Genomic DNA, 13,511 nt, shown 5'->3' with positions numbered 1-13,511 from the left:
TTGTGGCACGTGTTGCGATACCTCACTGTGACATATATGCCGAAGCGGGTTGCGCCGCGTATTGCCACACGATGCAACGCGTATTGACAAGCGTATAAATTTTTAAACATTTCCATAAATAAATATTTATATTTATTTATGCATTAGCTATTTATCCATTAATTATTTATGCATATATTATTTATGCATTTATATATTTTACGTTGGTACACCTATGCGTATATATGTATACACTTATGTACACATATATATATAAAATTTTACGCATTATGCGCGAGAAATATATATATTGACAGAAAAGAAAAATATGCGGGTATCCTCGTACGTACTGCTATATAAATGACGCATTTTTTAATATATATATTTTTATATATATTTTTTATATATTTATAATTTATATATAAGGGCGTAAATATCATATATATTGCAAAGATTGGATGAAATATTCTTTCGTGGTAAAATACAAGTTGCTTTTTTTCAAATGTATTTTTTTTTTCACATGAAAATATTAGTAAAAAGAGCACATATATTTTACAGAAAAAATAAAAATACAATACAGATTATATTTTTAGGAAACAAAAAATAAATAGTACATTCATATTTGTATTCTTACGAATGTGTTAATTTAATTTAACCCTATTTAATTTTATTTAATTTAATTTTTTTTTTCTTTTTTGAAAAATTATACAAGAGAATTTTTTTTTCTTTTTTTTTTCTGGAAGTTTTAAAAAAAAATATTTTCACAAGCCGCAAAAATAATCTTAAGAAAAAAAAAAGAAGAGATATATTATATATATTTTTTAAATATTTATAAAAATATTTAGATAAACGAATCCATATTTTAAAGGACACCAAAAAAGGGAGAATTATTTTTTTAATAATATTTTTATTTTTCATTTTATTATTATTATTTTGTTTTTTTTGGTAGAAGTTATATATGTATTGTATGCATATCGTTACATATCCTTTGTTTTGTACGGTTAAAGGACAAAAGAAACAGCATACGGCGTTATGCATTGTGTATATATATGTATATATACGTTTGTATAAGCTGGCTTTACAAGTATACGTAACATATAGATATATTATATACGCACGTACCTACGTCATACGCCTTGTTATCTCTTGTACATACGCGTATATACATATATTCTACGCATATTCAACCGTACATATAGCCAAGGCACAGATAAACCCCAACGTGACAGAAAAATGACTGGATCAGACGAAGAATTTGAAATAGGGGACATCCTCGAAATAAAGAAAAAGAAAAATGGGTTCATTTACCTAGTGAAGTGGAAGGGCTACTCAGACGATGAGAACACGTGGGAACCAGAAAGTAATTTACTCCATTTAACAACCTTCAAAAAAAAAATGGAACATTTAAAGTCCACTTATTTAAACAAAGCCGATACAATCCCCAATGATGGTAAACTATTAAAAAACCATCTGTCGTCATCATCCTCTTTGCAAGAAGAAGTCGGAACCACTGGTATGATCAAAACCAAAGGTAGAAACCGGCTAATTTCAAAAAAAAGAACTAATAGAAAGGGCATAACGAACAAGTTGGAAGGGAAAAAATTCTTAGGTCCACTTTCGGATAATTCACAAAAAAGGAGCGACGACGAAGATAACGAATCAATCAAGCAAGAAATCAATGGAAACGCTCACGATAACACCTTGCTAAATGTAGAAGATGTATACAGCGTTCGAATTAAAAATAGAAAGATGGAATTCTTGGCTAGCTTGAAAAACGCCTCTCCACAGTGGGTGGAAGAGTCCAACATACGAAGAACAGGACATCTAAACATAAAAGTAAACGATTTTAAAAAATATATACGGAGAAAGAAAACATCCAAGGGAAATAGAATTGTTATCAAAAATCTACACAACGTTGGAGATGAGCTGTACATTTCGGTTATACACAACATAAATAACAAAGAAATTCACAGCTTATACCCTTCGAAAGTTATTGAATACATATACCCACAAGAACTTTTAAATTTTCTTTTGTCAAGACTTCGATATCGAACGGCCTAAGTATGTGAGCACATACACTAATATGCTCTTCTGGCACAGACACAACGCATACCAAGTTGTGTGCACCATACAACTATATACATACGTGTCCATGTATATATGTGTGCTCACCGAGGTAGAACGAGGCGCGACGTGTATCACGTTGTTATAGCGACGTATTATCTCACCCTCTCCCCATAAGCGTGTGGATTGCACACCCATTCCATCCTTTAAGCACAAAATTTACACCATTTATAAGTGGCTATATATGTTAAAGAAAAAAAAAAAAAAAAAGAGAAAAAAAGGGAAGACACATTTATAATCTACAAAATGGATGAAAATTAGTATGGATGAATGAAAAAGACACAATGTAAAACTATTTTTTTCTTTTTTTATTCAATTCTTTTCACTATATTTTTACCATAGCCGGGTACCACAGATACCTAATTTACTGTCCATGACCAGACGAATATCTCCGTCTATACATGCGCACATACCAGATAGCATTTTTTTTTGTGTTTATTTAAATAATTAACGAATAATCCAATTTCTATTTATATGCATATATGTGTATATGCGTATATGTTGCATATATGTATACATATATGTACATTTATGAGTACGTCCACACGGGCCCATAGCGCGCGCCTTTATCACACACACGTACATATATGTATAAACGCACATATGCGTAAACCCAGACCCTCCACAATGCAGTGCCAAGAAAAGAAACACACGTATTAAGGCGTACTGTTTTACTACGTTTATAATACGCACACAGATAATGACGTGTATATGTTGATATATACATGGATCCCGAACTTAGTAAAAAAATAGAAACGTCAACAATATAGGAGACGGAAGAAACAATATTTTTTCGAAGTTATATATTTATAAAGATATGTTGGAAATTTTGACCCTTGTTATTAATCCTCGATGCAGGAATTTTTAAATAAATTACCATTTTCCAATTTAACAGTTATATACAAATGTGCTAATGCATATATAAACATATGCTATATGTGCCCATACATGTATATAGAGACCTATGTATTCGCTCTGGCTTACATTTTAAATGTTGAATAGATTAGCTGTGAATGTAAAACGCGAGCGCACAATCGATGGTTTTAATCATATTTTTTTCTACCCATTTTCACCAGCCTCATATATATAGGTGCACATAGGTGTGTGAAAACGTTTGCTGCAGTGTACTCAGGCACAATGTGCGTGTGTAATTTAAGTATACCTCTATACATGTACATCCGTCACCCTATACATGTTGTTTTCGAAAAAAAAAAAAAAAGATTCATACAAAAGATTAACTTTTTTGTCATATTGTTGATATTTTTTTTAAACAAATATTATAAAAAAAAGTATCCTTTTAAGAACAAATTTGACAGAATCTTCCAAAATGCAAAGTTTTTTGCAATGAGTAAAATTTTCCAAGCCTTTAGCAGGGTAATAAAAAGGGTACGGTAGATTTTTTAGTCGTTCAAATGACAACAAACAGCCTTAAGGATATTCTACCAAAAAAAAAAAAGAAAAATGCATATAGATATCCCTGACATAGACTTTGGTGTTATTAAAAATGTCAAACGTCGAACATAAAAAAGGAATAAATGTGAAATATATGAAAAGAGAACAATGTATGCAAAAATATAAGAAATAAAAGAGATAAAATTCCACATGCCTATGCACAATTTTTTATATTTATACCTTTCGTGTATTAGAGAAAATAGCAGGCAACCCCTTTCGTTGTCACATTTTTGGAGGTATCTTTCTAACAAAGGAACAGAAAAAAATCTATTTCAGTCAGATGAATATACACAATTTGATTTTATAATTTTATTTCCTTAAAATATATTTCTTATAGTTTAATCACCTAATTTATAAATTATATAAATAAAGGAAAAAGTATAATTAAAAAAAAAAAATTGATCCCTCAAATTTACCCGTTCATGGCACGTATAAAATGGCCCTCCAGAATATACGTGAAATGAGTGAGAATAATGTACCATTTTAGAAAAAATAAAATTTTCTTATCTTTCATTCTTCGTTTAAAATATACAAATAGAATTATTTTGCAGTAAAATATATTTTGTAAATATAAACATTTCGTTGTGTATATATCAGGCTCATTTTGTCATTTTTTCAGGGCTGCAGGAATTTTTAAAAAACTGCATGTACATGAGCTTAACCCAAAAATTGTTATCTATATATAAATAAGGAAAATGTTTTCAAAATAACGCAAAATTATGAATAAATTTGCAAAATGACACGATATATCACAAAATAAACATCGAATAAGGCATAATTATGCAAAAAAGGTGAATTAAAAGACGTTTTTTTTTCCCCAATTTTTCCTTTTCTATTCTGTCGATACAACAGTGAATCAATGTGTATAAAAAAGAAAAAGTACACATGTGTTCAAACCTTCGAATGAGTGTACAAATGTACATAGATTTTTTCTAACACAAATTGTGAACACCTTCTTACTTATAAAATGGCAGTTTAAGTTACATGCAAACATGTATATTGAAAAATTTTGTCGTATTTTCGTTGCACAAGTGTAATTATCCACACTGTGAAGTCTGATTCGCTGTTTCTTTATTCATTTCCCTCTTAATTTTAAAGAATGTTACATTTTCTATTTTATGCCAAAATTTAACATCATCCTCGGTTGTTTTTGTGTACGTGCCACTACAAGTAATTCGAGTTGCAGACTCAGGTTTTTAACCTTACATGAAAGAAAGAATTGTGTATAAAATGTGTAAATAAGAAAAAAATAAAGAAAAAAAGAATGTCAAAGTAGTAGGAAAATACAATTGAGTTTAAATTTTTTTATGCATACACAGCATTTTTTTTTTTTCTTTCCGTATATATATACTGCAAAAATGAGCATCCCAATTTGCAGCAACTATTTGCATAATATCTACATAGAATTTAACTTGTTTAACCATTTTTTAAAAGATTTAAATCAAAGAATACAAAGTGGCAATAACGAAAGGTATACGCCTATATATGACAGCTGTATTGAAAATGCATATAACATACAAAATAAATTTCATGCATGGAACAGTGAAACAGAACACATTGATGAAAAGTTCATGGAATATTTTTCTCAAAACATTATTATAAATATTAAAACATTTTTAAGGACAAACTTGTGCTGCATAGATGAAAATCTGGAGAATTTAAAAAATAGAAATAAAAAATTAATTGAGAAATTAAAAGTGGACTTAGAGAATGCGGAAAATCAGGAAAATTATATATACGAATTGGAAAGGAGCTTAACATGTGAAAAAGAAAAAAATAGAAACGCACATAATTTACAGGAAAAAATAAACAATCTTGTAAATCAAAATGAAAAACTTAAGAAAAAAAACGAACAATTGGAGATGTCCTCATGGAAACAGCAAGAGGAAAACAGTAAAATAAAAGTTGAGCTGAAGAAATTTATGTCTCTCAAGAAAAAAAAAAATATTGATAACGGTAAAAGATCTTATAACAGATTAAACAAAAACATGAGCACGCTATTTAAACGAATTAACAACAACATGCGGAGAAGCAAGAAAAACAAATTGTTGTTCGAAAAAAGTAGGAGTTACAGTGCCAGCTTTTTGCATACCATCAATAGTATAATGCTCGATGAGGATATCTTTGGTGAATCAAATCCACATAAGGGGGAATACGGGGATGAAGCGGAAAATTACTCACAAAAAAATGATATACAAAAAAATCGTGCGGGACAAGATGGCATAATGCAAAGTTGTTCCCATAAAAAAGGAGCCCTACAAAGTGGAGCACAGCAGAGTGGAGTACTACAAAATAACACACCGCAAAATGTTGTAACAATGAGTGACCACTTTGGCCACGAACCCACCGAAGATATCAAAAAAACAATAAAACACATTCGTCGGGATCACCATGCGTATCCAATCACTCATGAAATACCTAACAATATGATCAACTCAAAAAAGTTTTTCTTTAGAGGAGACAAAAGAGGAATATGTAGAAATGAATTAAATTGCTATAATATTCACGAAAACGGTAATTTTAAAATGACAGATCAAGGAGAAAAAATCCACACAAATATAGAATCCGTAAATCACAAAAATACGAAAGGCAAATGTCATAAATGGAACAAATTCTTTAAAAATAGCTGCATGCTCAAAAGAAATTTCACTAATAATGATTACTGTAACGACGGAGAGAATACCTTGTCTTGTTACACCAATACTGTACTTATTGATATAAGAAAAGCGCTAAGTAATAAATGAAAGAAAAATAAAAGGAGAGTGGATAGCATAGCAACTATCTTATTCGAAGTAGGCAGGGAGCAATGTGCATTAAAAAAAAAAAAAATGAAAATAAAAATAAAAGAATAAAATATGAAAAGTACATTTTTTTTAAATGTAAAAGGAATCTATATTAATAGTTATATACGATAATATGCAAAAAGCAAGCACTAAATCATTAAAAAAGAAATATAGAGCGAGTTCCTCTTTTTTATGCCTGCACAAGTGCTATACACCTTGAGCAATGCAAAAATGCAGCATTGTTTCGCCTCAATAACATTATAATTTGGCGTTATAATTCTCTTTTTTCTTTATAGGAAGCAACCAAACGTTTTTAATTAACTCTATATTAAGGAAACGGATGTGTAGAGTTAAAAAAAGGAAAAGGGGGAAATTAAGGACATTGCTTAAAGAGAAAGAGGTAAAAACATTTATACTCTATTCTGTTTCCATCTTGCACTTCATTTTTTTACTTTGCATTTGCGTAAGCCTTAACCTTTTTCCGAACTAGTGATGTTGTTCGAATTCAACATCATTAGAAAAATTGTGTCAAATGGAAGTGAAAATTGAAAAACATAGTGAGGGGAAAGAGGCAAAGAATAAAAGAAGTGCATACAACATGGTCCGATTTAGGGGTTGTACTGCATGGGTGTTATTTAAGCTAATCAAAACAAGTGCATATTTTTAGTTTTATCAAATTTTGCAAACAGCTTTATCTGTTTTCTATATGTTGTTGGATAGTTTATCCGTTTGTGCTAACTTATTATATGCTCCCTTATTTTTTGGCTTTTTTCCCGAAAATTATCATTCTGTTGTTTTTTTGGGAATCATTAATGCTACACAATTGTTTACATAGTAGCTTAAATCTTAAATGTATTTCACAATTTTCATTCTCTTTTAAAGTACCTAATTTTGTTTACCACTTTTCTTGGTTGCTTGTTCTCATGCACTACAAATGTTATGACGTGCAAATTGCTTACTTTGTAAGAAGGATTTTCTTTTTTTTTTATTAATATTTAAATGTAAGATAATATTTTTGTTCTACATTTGAGGATTATTGTTTATGTATAGTTGGACCGTATTTGTTCTGCACAATTTATCATTATTATCATTATTATTCATTATGTTGTGCTCCCTTCTGCCACATGCCTATTTTATTTTCCCTAATTATCCCGCCCCGAGTCTATTACCTATTGAGCACTTTAAGATCAAATGTTTATATGCAGATATGCACATGTATACATGCAGGTGTGTGCACATTAATTGATTAAGATGATCGGAGGTGACATTTCACTCTTATGTCGCCTCTTTCGAGCCAGTTATATACGTACAAACGTATCGATGCACTCATTTTTTTTTTTCTTTTAACTCCAAAAAGATATAATTTGTTTTTTCCTTTTTTTTGTTTTATTTTTGCAGAAATGTAGATTCAAAGAGTATACTCACGCAGGAGATGATCAGTTACATAGCGTAAGCAACATGATAATGGTACGATTGCATCGAGTATTATCTCTTCATGTGTGCCTATGCCAGAAGAATATGCACATACACGTCAACACGAGATCGACTTCAAGTGCATATTCGTATGTTGTACTTGTACAAGTGCGTATTCACTGCTACCTGAACATGTAAAAGTGTATATCACACAAGCAGCTGTGTGCAACGATAAAAATTAAAAAAAATTTTACACATTATCGATGCTTGGGTGCATATGCAAACCAAGGAGAGGATAATGAAAATATATATGTGTGTGTGTTCATATAAACGGAGGGAAATTATCATTCATTTTAGTTTCTTTTTTTTATACATTTCACAGGAGGACTACAGAAGCACAATTGGCAATTTTTATGAGTGCATAAAAAAAGACATAGAAATTGTTATTGAGCGGGATGGCAACATAAATGTCGAGCTTTTTTCGAATTATTTCAAAAAGTAATTAATCAATTTTGAACTTACCTGAGCCTTTCTGCATGTTCTGTCTTTTCTTTTTGATCACACACTGGAAATGAATGATCTGTCATTATCACTCTTTCTGATCCTATTTCTGGTGTTGTTGCAGCTAACGTTCCCATCGCTGGTGCTTTTATTACCATTTAATTATTTTATTATTATATTATTTTACTGTTATGCTGTTTTACTGTTTTTTTTTTCGGTTCCCCTTTGAAGCATGATAAAGGAAATCCATGACGAAAAAAATAATGTGAAAAGAAAAAAAATTGATAAAATTACCAGAAAATATCTCCGGAAAATTGATTCTTACAGGTAAAGCGAAGAATTGACCCAACTTATTTTTATTCGACCAAATGTGTTGATGCCTATTCGTTTTTAGCAAAGCCTGAGCCCAAGTGTGTGTAAGCATCTGTACACACATTTGTATATTCATTTGTAAATTAAGTTTTGTATGCTTTTTTGCATTTCTTTTTTTTTTTTTTTGATCGTTTTCGCGCATATGCCGCAGGTATTAGACCCGTTTTCGATCATCCTGTGCAATTGCCGACGCAACCATGTCGCTCTGTTGGAGTCTTTCACATTACAGTTTACAAATATTTAATGGTGAAACTTCTACGCGATATGTGAATGCCAAGTTGCCTTAATTTGTTCCGTTTCGAGCGGACAATGTTATTTTTTATTTGCCATATGTGCATGAATGTACGATATATTTTTGCTTATTTATCCGTTCTCTCACCTCTTCACCTTACGTCTCCATCTGTCCGCGTAACCACCCATTCACCTCTGGGCCCATCATCCACTTATTCTGATACTTACACGCACATAAATGTAGATTACGGGAGCGGGACTTTTTCGAAGATGAAGGAAATGTAGAAGACAGGAGTTGCAAATATCACAATAGGAGTTTAAATAAATATGAGTCATTTGACTTAAGGAAAATTCTAAAAAATAATTATGAACAACACGAATTCGGTAGTGACAATGAAGAAGAAGAACCTTTTTCTTTTTCTTTCTACGAAAATAGAAATATAAGAATTATTGACAGATTAAAGGATTTAAAGAGTAACATTTCATTTTTTAAGTTTTATGATTTAATTGATTTCCCAAGTAAATCCTAATTTTTTTTTTTTTTTTTTTCAATTTCCATATTTTTTGGGCTGGCCCCTTGTCTGTAGGGGTCTTTGTTTCTCAAATATGTCTTCATTTTTTGTAGCATTGTGGGTGCGTCGCATTACTGTTGGTACTTCTCATTTGTGGGGACGTTTCACACATTGGTGGAAATATCAAATTGTCGTCGATTCTAAGACGGCGACATCTATCTTCAAATGTTCCAACTTTACGATTCTAACTCTGTAATGTTAACTTGGTAATTTTAACTGGGTTAATCTAACAGGCTGAATCTAAATTTACAATTTTAACTGGGTTAATCTAACAGGCTGAATCTAAATTTACAATTTTAACTGGGTTAATCTAACAGGCTCAATCTAAATTTGTAATTTTAACTGGGTTCATCTAACTGGAAGATCTGAACTTCGTAATTCTTCTCACTCGTATTGATCCTTCATATACGTGTGCGCACAAGGGGAGCATTTCTTGGGCCTTTCACCCTCCTCCAATTACTTGCTTTAACCCGTCGGGCAGTCACAAAAATCATGGTGGAGGACAAAATGGCGCAAAAATTGAGCTACTTGGTTAGGCGCACCCGTAGCGTACCAGTGTGTATGTGTATGTTTGTAATTGGGCACATACGCACATACATACGCACATACATACGCACATACATACGCACATACATACGCACATGCACACATTTCGGTCCTTTCGAGGCCGTCTGTGCACATTTCGCGCCCGTGCCCTAAGTAATCACGATTGCTTGTTGGCATATACCACTTATAGCATCTCACATCACGAGAACGTCCAAAATTACGCACACGAGCTCTTCCCCGCGCCCCGAGATGTGCACGTTAAGCATCACAGGGTCGTTCTGACACGTCACAGATGAAGCGACAGGTTTGGCGAAGGACACATGAGACGCTACAACCGAAATGTAAAACGGGACGAGTCGAGATTAATACACCAATGCCTGATCATTTTCAATAACGAATAGATCAAATCACCTCTTTCTAAATGCATGCTTAAAAAAATGAATCATGTGTCTCATATCACACCCAATTTTATGCGCATCCGAAACGTCTCATTGTTTGTATTCATCATTTGCGTTTTTTTTTCTTATTATACTTTTTACACATTGCTCAAATTGAGAAAAAAGATAATAAATGATCGGAGCTATCACCTCGTAAGAAGTAACGCATGAATTTACACATTTCGTTAAGCGTAATGCACGCAGTATTTTTTTGTTTTGTTTTTTCGTTTTCGCCTTTTTCGAAGTGTTGCGCTTTGGACATCTCTTGCGTTAAAGGCAAATTTTCCCTTTTCGCTATTGTCAACCATGCCGTAGTATACTTATCCAGACTAAACAAAAACATGACGTGTTAAAAAAATACACGCAAAGAAATAGAGCACAGTGAAGCGGGCAGTAAAATGAAATACAACCATTTTTACAAGAAAGCTCAGGGCGCCTCAGCACAGAAAAATCTAGGCAAATGTGCATAAGGAAAAGAGGGAAATAAAAAAAAAAAAAAATTGCTTCGAAAATAGTTACAATATTTATTACCACAAATTGTTAATAAAACAAAATTATGTTCTCTTACAAAAAATGCGACTTTTTCTAAAAAGAACACAATGTGTTACACGAATATGTTTAGCCTTCCATGAGTTCCCCTTTATCTACTTTGCTCCATGGACTCTTCATTATTAAAATCAGGATAATCATTTTTTATATCCCCTTCTTCCAAATCGTCCTCCTTGTCAGTGTCAACAAAATACACGAGGGCGGCTATATACAATTGCAAATTTATGAAAAAAGACAAAATATTCTCGCTTTTGATAAATGAGGGGATCTGTGCCTGTAGAGGTTGCCACGAAAAGAAAGGAATAAATTTATAACATAATATGCAACAGATAGCGACGCGGCGATTAAGGAAATCTATCGTGGGGGTGAACACGATAACTAAAAGCTCTTTCGTGACGAATCAGCTTCTCCGCACCCATGCTACGTTGCATGTTTTTTCCCCACAAGTTGTGAATACGCCATCGTGTATGGGTTACATGTACGGGGGTGCACACATGGATAAAGTATGCACACATAGGTATGTACGAGCGCCCATTTGCACTCCCCGCATGCATACACACATTTTCGCATGTATTACCCGGTAGTGCTTGAGGAATATGTTGCTGCAAAACACGCCGAGGGAGGAGTGGACTAGGATTGGTAGCAGGGTTAAGAGTAAGGTCCGTATTTTCATTTTCCTCTTTTCGTCCTTGTTGAATGTTAAGAAATGCGTCGTCAGTAGCATATTCACGGCGACGGAAAAGAAGCCCATCTTTGAGAGAAACAAGCCAAGTGTACTGATTGGCAGCATCAGTGTGCTAATGTTAACTACTTCTAGGAGGCTCTTCCTGCAAAGGTGTAAAGAGGGGGGAACCATTTGTGTCCACAAAATGGTAGCCGTGATGTTATAATTTGGCTCTCGCATGTGTTGTTCTATAAGCACGTAGTCACTTGATAACCATTCGCTCTTTGCTCTCCTCACACACTTACCACTTAAAGATTCGGAAGAGGAAGTACCCACGGTCGTCCAACTCTTCGCCCAGGTTTTTCAGCACCCGTTCCTTCACTCTTTCGTCGATGTTCGCGCTCTTTATGTAATCAACCGACAGCTCGCTCGTATACTCATCATTTCCAAACAGGTGAAACTTCTGCTTCCTTTTAAAGTCATGCAAATTTCTTTGAATTATTTTCTGTGTGATAAAAAAAAACGTATCTTTATATTTTAATTTGCTCTTAATGTCACTACACCCTTTAATGAACTCATCGTGGGCCTTAACCAACTCGTTGTAGTTGTCTCTATCGGTTTTCCCAAGCTTCCTTAGGTATTCCTTCTCCTCTTTATCTAGTTTGGGTGAGGAAGAAAAAAGGGAAAGACGAAAAAAATTAATAAAATAAGATATGAAATCGCTGTACCGTTTATCATCTCTCCGTTTTTAGAGGCTAATAAGTTTTTTCTTTTTTTTTTTCCTTCTTTGGCCAGACGCGCATTTCACTGAGCTTCTCTAACTCTGGCGGTGCAGCACATGTCCCACTTTGAAGAAGGGGCCCAAGAGTGGGAACCGAGTGGTGTACGAATACGTATAAATATATGCATATGTTGACATCACATCAAATTGGCACACCGCACATGATTTTTTTCGCGAAATGGCATCTTTGCTTTTTTTTTTCTCTCTTCTCGTTTCTTAAATGCTAACTTAGAGTATATCTGTCCTGCTCATTGGTAAAATAATTTGAAAAAAAAGACAACAGTTTATTTCTGTATTTCCTTGACTGACTACTTTGCAGACATTTATATGGGAACCATTTCTTAAGTGAACATTTTCTATACAAATAATTGACGGACGAAACTCTTTTCACATAATTCTGCTTGTCGTTCCGGCTTGATAAAATTTTATAATTTACATGAAAACAGGAGTATGTTTCTATAGTCAGGATGACGAATAGAACAAAATTTGCTATCATTTTTTTAGCAAGCGGGATTGTCATTCTTTGGCGCAAGTTACAGAGAAAAAAAAAAAAAAAAGAAAGAAAAAAAAAGACAAGGGAGATGCATAAAAGGAACGAGATAACGAATGGGGTCGTAAAAAAGAGGAGCCGTTGTTAATTCTCATTTCTATAATGCGATAGGAAACCCTGAATTTTGGCTAACTCGTTCTCTCCCCCTTTCGTCTCCACTTCTCCTTTCCTTTCGCTGCATGTTTTCCTCATTTTAATTCAACAATTTTGAGAAAGTTAAATGGAAAAAAAAAAAAATAGAGGCATATTTCTCTCTCTACACATTTATTCCATTTCCGTTCCAGAAAAAATAAAATAAATAAGTGAACCCCTTGAATGTTTTCCCTTTTACACTTACACAACACAAGTTCAACTTCGCGCTAGGTGTAAAATCGTGAAGAAGCTACTTCATTTGCATATATGTACATATGCTTACGAGCTACATACACGTGGAGCACTGATGGCAAAACGGGAAAATGAGCTCTTCTGTTGGGGAATTTTTTTCCGATCATTCCAGCAATTTGTAACAAAGGATTCTTTCGATGGTGTAAGGACTCCGACAGGAACGGCGCGAAGAG

General features: G+C 33.1%; 3 protein-coding genes across 3 annotated transcripts; 2 read left to right on the top strand and 1 right to left on the bottom strand.

Moving 5' to 3' along the window:
- Positions 1–1,212: 1,212 nt before the first annotated feature.
- On the top strand, positions 1,213–2,040 carry C922_00753 (hypothetical protein; the record flags this gene model as incomplete). The annotated part of the gene is made up of 1 exon (XM_008816365.1): positions 1,213–2,040. The coding sequence occupies one exon, from the start codon at positions 1,213–1,215 to the stop codon at positions 2,038–2,040; it is 828 nt and encodes a 275-aa protein (XP_008814587.1).
- Positions 2,041–4,913: 2,873 nt separating this feature from the next.
- C922_00752 (hypothetical protein) lies at positions 4,914–9,385 on the top strand (the record flags this gene model as incomplete). Its single annotated transcript, XM_008816364.1, has 6 exons — positions 4,914–6,288; positions 6,635–6,738; positions 7,737–7,805; positions 8,134–8,249; positions 8,484–8,579; positions 9,100–9,385. The coding sequence occupies 6 exons, from the start codon at positions 4,914–4,916 to the stop codon at positions 9,383–9,385; spliced, it is 2,046 nt and encodes a 681-aa protein (XP_008814586.1).
- Positions 9,386–11,050: 1,665 nt separating this feature from the next.
- On the bottom strand, positions 11,051–12,900 carry C922_00751 (hypothetical protein; the record flags this gene model as incomplete). Its single annotated transcript, XM_008816363.1, has 4 exons — positions 11,051–11,233; positions 11,537–11,786; positions 11,929–12,280; positions 12,633–12,900. 4 exons carry the CDS (start codon positions 12,898–12,900, stop codon positions 11,051–11,053), a joined length of 1,053 nt encoding a protein of 350 aa, XP_008814585.1.
- Positions 12,901–13,511: the final 611 nt, after the last annotated feature.

This window comes from Plasmodium inui, assembly GCF_000524495.1.
Source record: "Plasmodium inui San Antonio 1 unplaced genomic scaffold supercont1.2, whole genome shotgun sequence".
Lineage (NCBI taxonomy): Eukaryota > Apicomplexa > Aconoidasida > Haemosporida > Plasmodiidae > Plasmodium > Plasmodium inui.
This window is presented reverse-complemented; position numbering and strand designations above follow the sequence as displayed.